Raw genomic sequence first — 14,039 nt, 5'->3', positions numbered from 1 at the left:
TTAAAAAAATAAAATTTCAAAAAATAAAATTATATAGTTTTTTTCAAAAAATAAAAAATTACACAATACAATGAAAAAATAACAAAATTACAAAAACACTTTACTATACATTTAATGTTTGATTTGATTTTATAAATCCCTAGAGTCTACCCCTATATCCCTTGTATTTTGAAAAACCACCTTGTGTTTGTCGGGACATGTTAGGAAGATTAAAAATTTTGTCAGAGGAAAACACGCTACCTCGTGGTTTGGGTATTGTTCTTCTTCTCGATTACGATGCGGATCGGTGACTGGCGGCAAACGGGGAGGAGTCGGAAACTACGCAAAGGTATATTTTTCCAGGAGTGATTGTTGGGTGAGGGGTTAAATAATTTCCGGTGGAAGCATGTCGAGACCTGTTGCGGTCGGTGCAGCTCAGACGGGTTGTTTGAACAGACTAGTTGTTGGAATGACCTGCACAGGTTTCGGATATCATCGTCCGATCAGCAACTCAATCAACAACAATTAAGTTCTCCATCGTTTAGTTTAACCCTTTTGTCCTCGCTCTAGACTAAAACCTCCATTAATGCTCGGCTTTTAAAAAAATTATGACCCCAAATTTTAAAAAATAACAATAAAAGTTATAACCTAATTCATATTTGTTGATGTAATTTTTCAACAAAAATAAAGTAAAATTCAAAGATATAGAAAATATCCTTAAACTAATTAGTGCCTGAGATTAGGAATCTCTAAACACTGTATGGTACAGAAAATAAACTGGAACTGGAAAATAAAAGACTGAAATTTAAAGTGGTGATCCCCAAATCTGACTTTGCTTTGTTGAAGTTGATTGAAGATGCCTTGCCAAATGATGATCCAAATCCTTAAATATTCTTTGAAGAAAACGTTCAGAACCGTCGTCTGGTCAGTTACATAACCGTTGTTAACCGCTCCAAAAGTTCTCTTCTATTGACACGTGTGTCAACCGTTCTACTACGTCGGACCTTCAAAAAACCGTTCGCCAGTTGCAACTTCCTCTAACCGCCCCAGAACTGCTCTCTCACCCGACCTGCACATGCTACTTCACTTGGTCCGAACTTCGTATCACGTCCTGACCTCAATGCCCGACCTGCTTCTTCGCCCGACATCATTTGGGCCGACCTCCGCATCAGCCGCCCCCCGTCTTTGACCGACTTTAATTGGTCCGACCATGGACCAACCAAATGTGGTCCCGACCACGGACCAACCGACCGGCTCTATTTGCCTTATCTCTTTAGAAGGACAGACTGTCCTCTGGACAGACTTCCGCATCTGTCCGTACCTCTTCCTTGCCCGACCTTTCTCTTGACAAATCTTCGCGTCTGCCCGACTTCGTCTTTCACCCGATCTACGGTTTACCCGACTTGGGTACACCTTTTTTCAGACTCCGCCCGACCTTTTTTCCTTCCCGATCCTTGCATCTGTCCGATTGCACCCTACTTCTGGGTCATTTAACTTATATCCAGACCCGTCCAGAATCCCACTGCCATTATTTATTATTATTATTTTTTGTGCTTAACAATATTAATATATATGTTTTTTTTTTCAAAAATTTAATATTTATTTATATTCATAAATCAAATCAAATTTTACTTTTTAACTTTTATACATAATTTTTTTTATAATATTTAAAAATCAATTAATTCAACTTATCACATCACTATATCAATTCTTTCAATAAAATAATAATTTCTTCAAATATAATTATTACAAAATTCAAATCCTCAAACAATCACAATTTAAAAATTCTTACTCCAAAATCTTTAAAAATCCAAATCTAAAATTCAAACCCTCGAACAAACACATCCTAAAATAATATTGTCCATTATTCCATGTTTAAAGTAGAAAATAAGATTGAATGGGAGATTTTAAATCCAACCCCTCAAAATTGAAAGATGGATAGGATTCAAAATAATAACAAATAAAAAAGAAAATATAAAAATAAATTGCACCATCTGGTCCAATAAGTAGTGACGTGAGGTCATGAATTTAAATTTTATACTTGTAACGTAAATGAATCTTTAGGTCTTATGTGTCATAGAAATTTAACTCATGTCAATCGAACATAAAAATATATATATACATATATTACTCTTTTTATGAGAAAAAATAGTAATATATTATAAAATAAAAGAGAGGACCATTTCAGTTTTCCTTTCATTACTCCAGCTTCTGCTATTGTCAAAGAGCTGAGCTAAGCTAAGCAAACCCAAAGCTAAGGTTTATTTATGTTTACATAACTAATTCTTACTTTATCCCTCTATTCATTTTTTAGAAAAATATAAAATCAAATGTATATTTGTTCTCACAAAATATTAAATCAAATACTAACTTTTTATAATTTTTCAAAAACTTTCAAAATTTTAAAAAATTTCAAAAACCTCTTTCTAATCCGAACATGACTTGAGAGTGATCATGCATGGCAAATTGACAAAAACGGATGAACAAATGCAGGTGATGAAACTTTACTGCCTGGGTTGGTTCAACACAAAGGCACCATTAATCATCATCATCTTAAATCTGTGTGTATGTGTCTTACAAGATAAAGAGTAAGTACATGAAATCAATCAATCTTCCTTTCACCAACACCCCTCGTCACAACAACACTATTAATAAATAGTTACTTGAAAACAAAAAAGTAGTTGAAACTCTCGGATGCCAGGCCAGACGGAGAAAGTGTGTTACCTTGGAGAAGCCGCGGCCTCACTACCACTGCAACCACCATTAGTAGTAGTGTGATTTTTATCATTATAATTACTGGCCACTTCTTGTCCGGAGGAGGAGGATGATAAGAAAGTTGTCTCTAGCTCTCCAGCTAACTTCAAGTCTAAATCACTTCTATACTCATGCTTTGATAATGGCACACCACTGGCATGCCGCCGCTGCTGCTGCAGTGCCCGTAACAATGTTGGGGAAGACGAAAGTCGTCTCCTTGGACTTGAAAACAGTAATGGTGGGTTTAAAAGTCTCCCCCCCGTGGAAATGAAAGGGGGTGTTAAACTTAGGGCATTGGCAGCACCTTCATTACTATCTGGTTTCATCGCAAGAGGACCGCTTCTTATTTCCCGCTGTAGGGGCTTCAATGGATCATCACTTTCTGCCCGCTTTTCTCTAGCAACAAGAGCTTTCTCACGAGTCAACTTAATTAGTTTCCAGGGGTCAATGCTTGCACGGAAGCCTTCCTTTTTGTTATTTGATGAGTTGGGTTCTCGATCAATCATTATCGACAATTTTTGTGGATTCTGAAACTCGAAATCAGGTAGGTTATCTACTTTTCCTTTGCAAGGATTATATTTTGCATCTCTTCAACCGAGCAAATGAAAAAATAAATACACCCTTCCTCTTATCATTTTGTGTACCTGTTGAATCTTGCCTTGCTTGCATATAATCCGAGATATGAATGCAGGCTGTTCAGGTGAAAAAACTGAGTTGGGCGCCACCTCATTTTCATCGTCATCGTCATCATCATCAGAAGTAAAGTCCGAATCTTCAAATGATTCCATTTCCATAGACTGGTTTGCTTCTTTCATTGCTAAAATATAATCGTAGGTTGTGATTCCCTGTAGAGATGTAGAATATATTCTCAGCGACCTTGGAACTAGCTCTCTCTCTCCTAAAGGAAAACGAAAAAACAAATTCAAGTCTTACCTTTCTGATTAGAAGTACATGAAAGAAAAGAAGCTGCCCCAATGCAGCTGCACTATAGATTGTCACCATAACCAATATAACCTGTTTATAAGAAACAACATGACTGTTAATGCTTCTTGGCTTAAAAAATAATTTGAAAATATTTAATCAGAATGAATGCTATTGCGCACAGAAAAAGCAGCAAGGGCTCCTCTGGGAAAACTTCCATAATGTCTTTGGTTTAACTCTTTTTCTATGCCTTCACGATCAGCAAAGCACCTCGCAAATACTGCTATCCCAGTTCCTCCTTCCACAATAAGCTGCAACCATTAGCACTTGACATAAACCAACTGAACGTGGGGGGAAATTTATAGTAATTGTTGCAGAATCCACCAACCATTATCAAGACTATAACCATCAAAAGAATGAAGGTAGTGTAATTCTTTTTCCCAACACAATTGTTCAACCACTGAATCAAATAAAAGTCAAGAGTGCAGAAAGTTAGAACGGTAATAGCAGAGGGCACACAAAGCGAATGCCAATCTCCGGCATTGCAGAAACTAGCAGGTTTGTCTCATACTCTACAGTGGTGGTCGAAGCCCTCAACACATCGATTGCAAGTCCTGCAGTGTTTGCTGTACCTGTTAACCTGTGGTGGAATTATAATGAAATAGCTTCTATGGTAATTTAATAATAATAATAATACAAAATGTCTTTAGACCTCAAAATCACAGAGCGCACAAAATGAGACATCATTGTCTTTTGGGCTCGGGGTAAACGAATCATCCTCCACGACTAGTGGAAATGGAATAAGAGGCTCCATTTGAACTATAGAATTCCAAGGATCGAGGTATTTCCTTCTTATGCAGGTCCTTAAGATCTTGCGCTCCATCCTTTTGAAGAATCTCAACAAAATCCGGGAGAAGACATATCCATAGTTCAGTTTTGAATGCCCAACAGCATTACCCTTTTTTTTCTTCTTCCTAAATCTAAATCTACTCTTGTCGCCAGGATCAGTGGCCGCGCACCTAATAAACAGAAGAGCAACAGAAAGTGCCTGCAAAATACCAAATGAGGAGACGACAAACAGATAGGTTACAGAGTTTTTTTTGTCATTTTCGACAAAAGAAAAGAAAATTATGATGCAAGTAAGTAAAAGTAACTGCAATAATGGGATTGATTTACCGAAAAGGAGAAAATACTGTTCACACTGATCTCCGCGATTCTGTTGCCAAGGAAAAGCCCAAGAAAACAATAGAAAGCAGCAACAAGAAAGCAGTAGACCGAAATTCCAACGATCTGCGAAGCGTTTTAGAACGAACCCCATAAAAATACCTAGATATGCATCTCAACGAAATACCATCTTCTCTATAACGATTTAAAAATAAGTAAATAAATGAAGGAAAAAAAAAGAAGCAACAGCTATCAAAGATCAAAGGGGCAGTAGAACGGAAGAAAACCTGTAGAGAATGGAGAGGGCGTTGCCAGCCATGTCGACGGGGAGTCGACGACGGGATTGACATGGACTGGAAAGGAGAGGATTGTCTCAACACTCGCCCACTTTCAATTGTTTCCGAGAATGGCTGCAGCACTCAGCAGCGGCAGAGAGAGGGAGGGAGAGAGTGGTGGTGGTGGTGCCAGTGCTTCTGCCAATTTGCCTGCCAAAACTCAAAGTTGAAATCACCGCAACGCAAAACAACACAGCTCAACGGTCGGCACTCGACATCCCCTTCACATTCACATGCTCCCTCCCCGTGCTCTCTTTTTGAATTTGAAATTAAAGCAAGTGAAGTTTTGGTGAGTTGGGCCGCACCCTAGTCGCGTTTTTATTCATTTTATTTTATTTTATTTTTCTTGAGCCCATTCGCCCGGTAGAGCCTTTTTATTAGTTGAAATGAATATTCGCCGCCCTCTCACAATTAATTATACCTGCCCTCCCCTCTTCACTCTCTCTTCTTAGGCAAATTTTTACGGCGACTCATCCATCATCAGCTCATGAAGTCCTCTCCTAAACTTAAAGTTCTTATTATTATAATCATTGGAGGAGGGATGGGATAGATAAATAAAGAAAGAAAGAAGGGAACGGAGAGGCAGCATCCGCTCCCATGGATGAATTGAATTTGATGAAATAAGAAGGTTAGACGATGCTTCAAACATTCATGCCAGCCCTCACAAAGGGTAGGGGGGTAGGGTGCGTTCAGAGACTGGGAGGCACAGCCACAGCTGCCTGCCTTCTCTACACTACTACAAAAATTCCACACACCCTGCTGCTACTGCTTCCTGAATCCTGACCGACTAAGCAACTTCTAGATCCGTGCACATTGTGACAAATAATTCGTTACCTCCGCTGCAACTTCATATGCACCCTCCACACATCTGCCCAAGGCAACACCTGATGCATAGTTACCTCCAAGGAACAGACCTTCAAACCCTCCATTGCTCAGGGCAGCTCGGGCACTGTCCAGCACATCCAGGTGCCCAATCATAAACTGTGGAATAGCTTGTGGCCACACCCGCACTCCCAGGACTAGTGGATCCGGCGCACTAGAATTTATGAGCATTTTCCTCAGGTCACAGTCAACAGATTCCACAAGCTGGCTCTCACCCTGACCGAACACAAAGCATCATCAGATCGGGGAGGAATGAACGATTATGAACATGGATTGGACATACCAACAGACCAAAACCACAATCCCAAACTTAGTGTTGGAAATGGAGCTATAGGAATGACATTTGTCATGTCAACAACAAAATCTAGAGTGAAATAGACATACATATGTTATCAGGAGAAGCAGGTTTTTTGAAACATAAAAGGTATTATGACACGAGCAAGTGGCATATCAAAATGGGCACAGCGGATTTGTTACTACTCAAATGCAGTGTTCAACAAACTCGCCAATTGCAACCGAACCATAAAGATTTGTTGTAGTTAGAAAATCAGTTTACCTTTGAGATAATTCCAGTATTAGTTGCTCCCCCAATATAGTTCAAAAGGAGAATCCTTCCAGGTGGGGCTCGGTTGGGAAAAAGTGATGAGCTGTATATAGTTCCTGCGGGGTAAAAATAAATAAATATAGGCATTACTTTCGCAGTATTGAGAGTTTTCTTTGTTTTTTTTGTTCCAGTCAACCACATACTTCTGATATCTGTAATTTTGTCAACTTTTTATCTATACATAGTAACATACAGTTCATAGACCTCATCCGCTAATCCTTATGAGTAACCGTCATTCATAATCCTAGATAACAAGATTATCATTACAAGTACCCAAAGTTTCCACCCCTTGGGACCGCGGATGCAATTGCCCAAATCCCTTCAGTTCATCATCAATTAGGCATTCTTTCCGAAGTGCTTCTTTAGGATAGGATAAGGTGACTGCAGCAACAGGTGGATAATAAAATTTTAACAATGCATCTGCTGCAACTGCCTGAGAAAGTGCACAGGATACATAACCCAATCAGAAAACCAAATGATTGTATACACAACTTGATTCTAGGAGGATATATACGAATTATCTCATAGGTGTTGCATGTACTCAAAAGAGAGAGAGAGAGAGAGCATAGAAGGGAAACAAAAACAAAAAACATAAAATGCAGAGCATAACATTCACAGAAACCAATGTCTTACAGATTGAATTTAATACTATAACACCTGGAAAGCAAACAAATTGTCCAAGCTTACTTAACAAAGGCAATGTGCAGGTTTCTCCTCTTCTTCTTCTTCTTTTCCCTTTTTTTTCCATTTGCTCAACAACGACTCGTTAATAGAATGTAAACATTTTTTTGGTGCAAGTAAACTGGCCACATAAATACTGAAGAACACACTACATGATATTTCTTGTATATTTAGTGTTCTAGATTATTCAATTGATTCATAGCAGCAAACTTGTAAATGATACACTCTCACACTCTGTGCACGTTTGTGGTCCAATGATATCATTTCCAAAAAGAAGTCAAGAGTAAATATGAAGAAAACATACCGAAATTGGGCGTAATATTGTACTTGCTACATATGATGGAACAGTCATAACAACACTTCTACTCTGCAGAATAATCACTCCATTCGGGGTTTCATAAGTTAAAGAATATCCTCTGTTGTCCAATCTACTAATAGCCGTCAGTCTCCATGACAACTTGACTCTGTTTCCCAATCTAGAATATGAGACACCCATAAGCACAAGAGTCACAAAAATATTAAGGTATTAACCCAATCACACAGGATTTGCTGGCGTATTGGTAGATGTTAATTAGACAGAAATATGAATTATTCTGAAGTGCCTAAACTTATTCTTGCATGGAATATTCAAGTCAATGTACGTAAGATCTCTTTAATACAAGATTTTTGTACTTTTATGTTTCTTGTTCTCTTTCTCTTCTATTCACCTTTTTCTTTTAAATTTTGAGCTAAATGAAAAACAAGGAAAACCAATACTGTTGCAGAACTTGCAAGAGTTCCTCGTGCATTTTTCTGTAATGAACAAATGAAGTGAGAGACACCTTAAGGCAATAGCATTAGGCAACATTGCAAGGCCCTTTCTGAATGATCCAACTGTTTGGCCTTTTGGCTTGGGCAAGCGCCTGCACAAGTACTCAACCAATATCAGAATATTGATGCACAAATAACAGGATAAGGCACATGAGCAGCGAAGGTATAACCATATAATAATAATAATAATAATAATAATAATAATAATAATTACGGATCTCGAGGGGCCTTAGCCCTGGTAGATCCCTCTTGGATTGCTTTAAAAGTTCCACCCATAATGCTACCACCATTTTGCTCTAGTCTCCATACTTTCCCAAATGCTGCTTTCATGCTCAGTTTTGATGGATCCCCAGCATAAACTCCTGTATGAGAAAACAAATGAAACGTAATGCTTTACTTGATGCAAAAACTGCAGGATGTTCATATTGATACTACAGGAGTTCTCAACTGAAGCTAGGGCATTGGTTCTTGGCAACAATTTCAATAATATGCGCAAAAGGATATTCAATTGGACTTGTTTTATCATCCCTGTAGCTATACTTTACTATTTAGGCTTCAGCCACTTGGTTTTTTAAGGTGGAGTGCAAAGGGTGTGCCTATTGAGCAAAGTTATCATCCGGCCATTCAATATCATCTCAATTTAAGTCTACATTTGGAGATGAAAAGAAGTGTGGGTGGGAAAGGAAGAGCAAAAATAATAAACAAATTCAGATTCCCACTAAGTTATAACAAGATTAGGAACACCCTGAAGAAAAGTTGAAACCACAGCTTGAGCAACATAATATATGCCATTTACTTTTTGAAGGTAGTAACAAATATTTGGGTGCTCTCAGCATAAATTGGAGAAGAATATGCGATCACCCGAATAAATTGAATTGCTTGTAAGTGATGGAAAGATTGGATAAGCATATTTACAACACAAAGATGCACACAAATGAAAGATAGGCATTGAATGCACAAGACCTGCCCTTAATAGAGATCAACAAAGATTATAGTGTGATGATGCAGAAATGTGTTGACCAAATAGATGTATATGCGAATGCATCAGGATGAGACGGGGATTGACTGTAGAGATGAGAAGTAACAATCTGTGAAAAGAGAACAAAAATGACAACATTGAAGGTTGCTTTCTTATATGCCGTACTATCCTTTGTACTCTGAAAATTGTTTTCTATTGATGGAGTAAGGCTTGTTGTCTCCCAAACATAGGGCATTTGACCCGAACTGGTTAACAACTGTTGTATGTCTTTAGTACTGATATTTTGAGTGCATTATCGAATTGTACCAACGCAATAATGTATCCCATCATCTAATCTCAGAGAACATTCAAGCATCCATCCAGAAGCTACTATGGTAAAAATATACAAGCGGATGAGTGTACCAGAGCAAAATGGCTCAATCAAGCGCTCAAAAACTTCAGCGCCAAGGTTACGCCTGACAAACTCTTCAACTGACTCCTCGTGACCCTGTTACCTTTGACAAAAAATTCGGGGAATTAGAAGAAACCAATTAGATCTTGTGAAGGAAAAGTATAGAAGGGGACACAAACTGGAGGGGTTGGGCGAAGACCAATTGCACCAAAGCCAGCTCTGAGTTTCCCAGGAAAGCTCATGAGATCAAAGAAGGGCAAATCGGTAGGCTTGGAAGGTACTGGCCTCAGCTTGCCGTTCCACAACACAAAACGCGGCGCATTGGGGTCTCCCAGCACTAATTCATCCTTCAAGCCACAGTCCACCTGCCCACTCAATTTCACAATTTCTGTTCTTAACTAACAGCTAAACCAAACGAGAAAATTTGAAAAAGCAATCGAAACGCACAATCGTGGTGAGAATGGGGTCGGAGGGCTGGAAGCTGTTGGGGCCTTCTTCCCATAGATAGCCATCCCTTTCCTCGGTGGTGATGTTTCCGCCCACGCGCTCTCTGGCCTCTGTCACCATCACATTGGAGCAACAGTGCTTTGTGCCAAGTGCCTGGGCGACGCAGAGACCGCTGATGCCTGCTCCGACGATGACGCAGTCCAGCATCGATTGCTCATTGTCGGTTCCTGAAGTAGCGGAGACTGAGGCCGGACCCTCGGCAATGGAACACCGAATCATCTTCTGGATCCCGCCATAGTTGGGGGGGATCGTGTAGGGGGTGAGAGATGATAGGAGAGGGGATGGTGGCTTGAACTTGAGTGCACTGAAAGCGGGAAAAGGGGTTGCGGCGGAACCAGAGTAACAGGCCATCATCGGCGGAAAGAGAACGTTCCGTGGTTGGGGCTGGTAATTGGAGGCGACCTTGTGCTCATCAGCATCAAGACGACACTCACACTAATGCCTAAGCTTATCCCCAACCCCACGTGGAGGGACGATAATACTTGGTTGGATTCGTTCCATCCCGTCAGTACACCGTTCAACCCCACAAGGGTGGATGGTTGTTTCGGTTATTTATAAGGGAAAAAAATTAAAACTTTATTGATAGTTGTTTTGGTAAGTTACAAGGGTAAAAGAAAAAAAAAAAAAAATTGACATAGTTTATTCAATCACGATGTTATAGAATTTTTTATTTAAATTTTTTGCTGAATTTTTAAAATTTAGATGTATTTAATTCACATTTTAATTTTTTTTTTTTAAATCTAGAACAATTCATAATCATTAAAAGTTTATGAATTTTATTTGATATTTATACAAATATTATATGTTATGAAATTTTGTATTTTTTTTTAACATAAGTTCATATGTTAATATATTTTAAAAATTATATTTAATTTAAAATTGGGTCGGACACGAACTGATTATTTTGGCTTATTCTTTTAGATTCAAACGTAGTTTTTTTGCTTGCTCGGATTGAATTTTTGGATTGTATCTATTTTTATCAGCCCTCTTAATAATATATACATTTAATATAATTAAAAATAAATTAATACTTCCTTTGTACCAATACAATAGTCTTCTTTACCGTTTGTTTTCGTCCCAAAACAATAGTCTTATTTTCATAAATAACCATATCAGTATAAAACCATCCCTATTTTTTTTTATTATTATTAGGCAAAAAAAGTTATTTATCCTTATTTTTTACTAACTACTAATATAATATTAATATTTTTTAAATCTGTGGGAGGGAGATAATATATTAAATGATAATATAATAAAAAATAAAAATATTACTCTCTTCGTCTCAATACAATAGTTTTGTTTACTATTTTTTTAGTCTTATTTCCATAAATAATCATATCACTGTATAACTACCTTATTCTTTCATTATTATTACATAATTGTCACAATCTTTTACACTAATACACTCACAAATATCTTTTGTCTATATTTTTTACCCACTATCAATATAATATCAATATTCCTTAAATCTCATGTTCAACACAACCAAAACTATAATTTAGAGATGAAAGAAATAATATATTAATAAATAAAATGAGTAGTATTATAATACATAAAGAATAGTATTCCAAATGTTACTTGAAAATGAACCCAAGTTAAGGTACAATAGTCATAAAAATGAAGATGAGAAAGAATAAAATGAAAATAATGAATAATAATATTATTTTTAAAATTAATGTAATTTTGTTTTTATTTAAAAATGTATTTTATAAAATTTACTTAAATCAATAAAAATATTTAAAAATCTTATAAATTCATATAAATTTATAAACAATCTAATCAAATATATAAAAATCCATTTGAATCAATAACTAATAAAATTTTAAATAAATACAACCCTTAATTTCAGAATTAATTAATTTTTAATTTCATTATAAAAGAACTCATGAATTGTAGTCTCAATGCAAATAACGACAAAATTAATAATTGTAACTGATATGACATGATGCGACATCTGGCTTTAATAGAATATAATCATATTATCATATATAATCAAAGAGCGTAGAATTGTTTGCCTAAAAAATAGTGCATGTGGATATCGTGTATGTACCATAGCACATATAAAAAATTCGACGCCTTGGAACATATAAAATTGTACCGTGGCTCTGTGCTAATCGCGGGGCAATATAGTATAGTAGTGGTAGGCATCGCAATAGGCAACTCTTGAAAATCATTCAAATATACGAATTCTCGGTCGTATAAACTCATTATTATTGAAAAATCAACCAGTAATATTAAAAACATCATTTATTGGAGGTGAAACATCAAAGATTTTAATTTTTCGTAATCACAGTGCACCAAATCATGTGAGAGAGTTAACAGAAACTCCAACGTTAGATTTTTATAAATTTTGGCTCTACAATTTGTAAAAAAAATAAAAATGAAGTCATGCCCCCACAAAAGCATTATTCCACCTTCTCTTTCATCGTAAATATCCTCAAAATATTCTAATCGAATGAATATATATGAACGTTTGACTAAACAAAACAAAAGAAACAAACCAAACTCTAACATGAAGGAAATAAACACCGAGGAGAATTGGGAAGGAAGAAATGAAGGGACAAAAATATTAGCTGATTTTTATTTTTGACTTTAATATTGTATTTCTTGTTGTAAGTAAAGTTTAATTATGATTTTTTAAAAAAAATTAGATATTAGTGCATTAAATTAAAAATTCTTTGAAGATTCATAATTAGTTATGTAGTTATTTAATTGATGTAATTGTTCAGCTAATACTCTGTTTGTAGCCCTAACACTATATTCTAAGAGTTAATATCGATTCAATTGGAATAAATAATGGAAGTGTACGACACATCCCTATTTCTCTATATTCTTAAAAACTTTTATATAATAATAAAGTGATATAAAGAACATGGGGTATAAGACTTTTATAATTAGGGTATCGTATTGTACTAAATGAAAAATTTTGGAACCTTCGAGCTAGTTAGAAGAATTAACTTTTAATTAAACAGGTAGCTCGTATGAATAAGCATGTTGTTCATCTTATTTAAGTAAATAATAAGATAAGTGTACGTTGAGGACGAGTCAGTATGAGAAAGCAAAATCCAAAGAGTTTCGATAAAGAGGTAAGATAAAATCAAATTTCAAAAAATTAGATATACATGTTCATGCGATTGCGAATTTAATGTTATTGTCATATTACGTTGATAGTTTTGTCACTGCATTTATATATTAACATATATATGTATACAATGCATGTGTGAGACTTCACACTTTCCGATATTTGATGTATATATATATATATTTGTTAACTAGGGCGGATATACGTGGGGGCAAGACCCCTTTTCCTACCCTACCCCACTCTTTTTTATTTTTGATTTTTTATTTTTGATTTTGATTTTATAATATATAAAATATGAAAAACAATAAAAAAAATTAAAAAATTGCTAAAAAAATTATGAGTATTTAATTTTAAATAATAAAAAAAATTGTTTCATAATAATTGTTCGATGCTATAGAAATAAATATGAAAAATAATAATAATAAATACCTTAAAAAAAAGCCAAATGCATAGGAGATGATATTTTTAAGAGCCATTTTTTTTTATTAAATTCTTTTACTATTTATCAATTTCATATAATACAAAATTAATCTTGTAATATATAGTTGTTACTGTAGATTGATATTTTGTAAGATTTTTAAAATATGATAACTCCATTGAATTATTGGATAACGATTATGTTCATTTCAAAATTTGAAAAATTAGCCCCTCCTCTCATCCCGATCTAGTTCCGCTTCTGTTTGTTAGTTTTGGTAAATTTATGAAAAAAGAGAATAGGTGTGTTATCTCACCGGTCTTTTTCGATATTCACTCATTTACATACTACACACAAATTACATGGTTTATCAGATATATTTTATGGATCTATAGTTTAGTCCTTATGTGCGGTAGTGCTATGTGAGGACATCATGTGGGGTTAGAATATTTAATACCGATGTACCGTAATACTTTTGCGATATTGGACGATAGTAGTCGGACAACTAGATGACTTAGTTGTATGACCATTTAGG

The 14,039-nt window shown here is 35.8% G+C and overlaps 2 protein-coding genes across 2 annotated transcripts; both read right to left on the bottom strand.

The window, feature by feature from the left end:
* Window positions 1–2,495: 2,495 nt before the first annotated feature.
* LOC127258863 (protein S-acyltransferase 18) lies at window positions 2,496–5,618 on the bottom strand. The gene is made up of 9 exons (XM_051285906.1): window positions 5,106–5,618; window positions 4,831–4,944; window positions 4,367–4,702; window positions 4,226–4,294; window positions 4,043–4,114; window positions 3,837–3,965; window positions 3,667–3,747; window positions 3,378–3,578; window positions 2,496–3,260 (listed from the first exon to the last, which is right to left on the bottom strand). Exons 1-9 carry the CDS (start codon window positions 5,166–5,168, stop codon window positions 2,700–2,702), a joined length of 1,626 nt encoding a protein of 541 aa, XP_051141863.1. The 5' UTR covers window positions 5,169–5,618; the 3' UTR covers window positions 2,496–2,699.
* Window positions 5,619–5,708: 90 nt separating this feature from the next.
* Window positions 5,709–10,515, bottom strand: LOC127258862 (protoporphyrinogen oxidase, chloroplastic). The gene is made up of 9 exons (XM_051285905.1): window positions 9,948–10,515; window positions 9,680–9,865; window positions 9,512–9,596; window positions 8,345–8,492; window positions 8,142–8,222; window positions 7,625–7,796; window positions 6,913–7,072; window positions 6,592–6,695; window positions 5,709–6,251 (listed from the first exon to the last, which is right to left on the bottom strand). The coding sequence occupies exons 1-9, from the start codon at window positions 10,359–10,361 to the stop codon at window positions 5,952–5,954; spliced, it is 1,650 nt and encodes a 549-aa protein (XP_051141862.1). The 5' UTR covers window positions 10,362–10,515; the 3' UTR covers window positions 5,709–5,951.
* Between the last annotated feature and the right edge of the window lie 3,524 nt (window positions 10,516–14,039).

Source organism: Andrographis paniculata, unplaced genomic scaffold, assembly GCF_009805555.1.
Source record: "Andrographis paniculata isolate CXL003 unplaced genomic scaffold, ASM980555v1 Contig5END, whole genome shotgun sequence".
Taxonomy (NCBI): domain Eukaryota; kingdom Viridiplantae; phylum Streptophyta; class Magnoliopsida; order Lamiales; family Acanthaceae; genus Andrographis; species Andrographis paniculata.
This window is presented reverse-complemented; position numbering and strand designations above follow the sequence as displayed.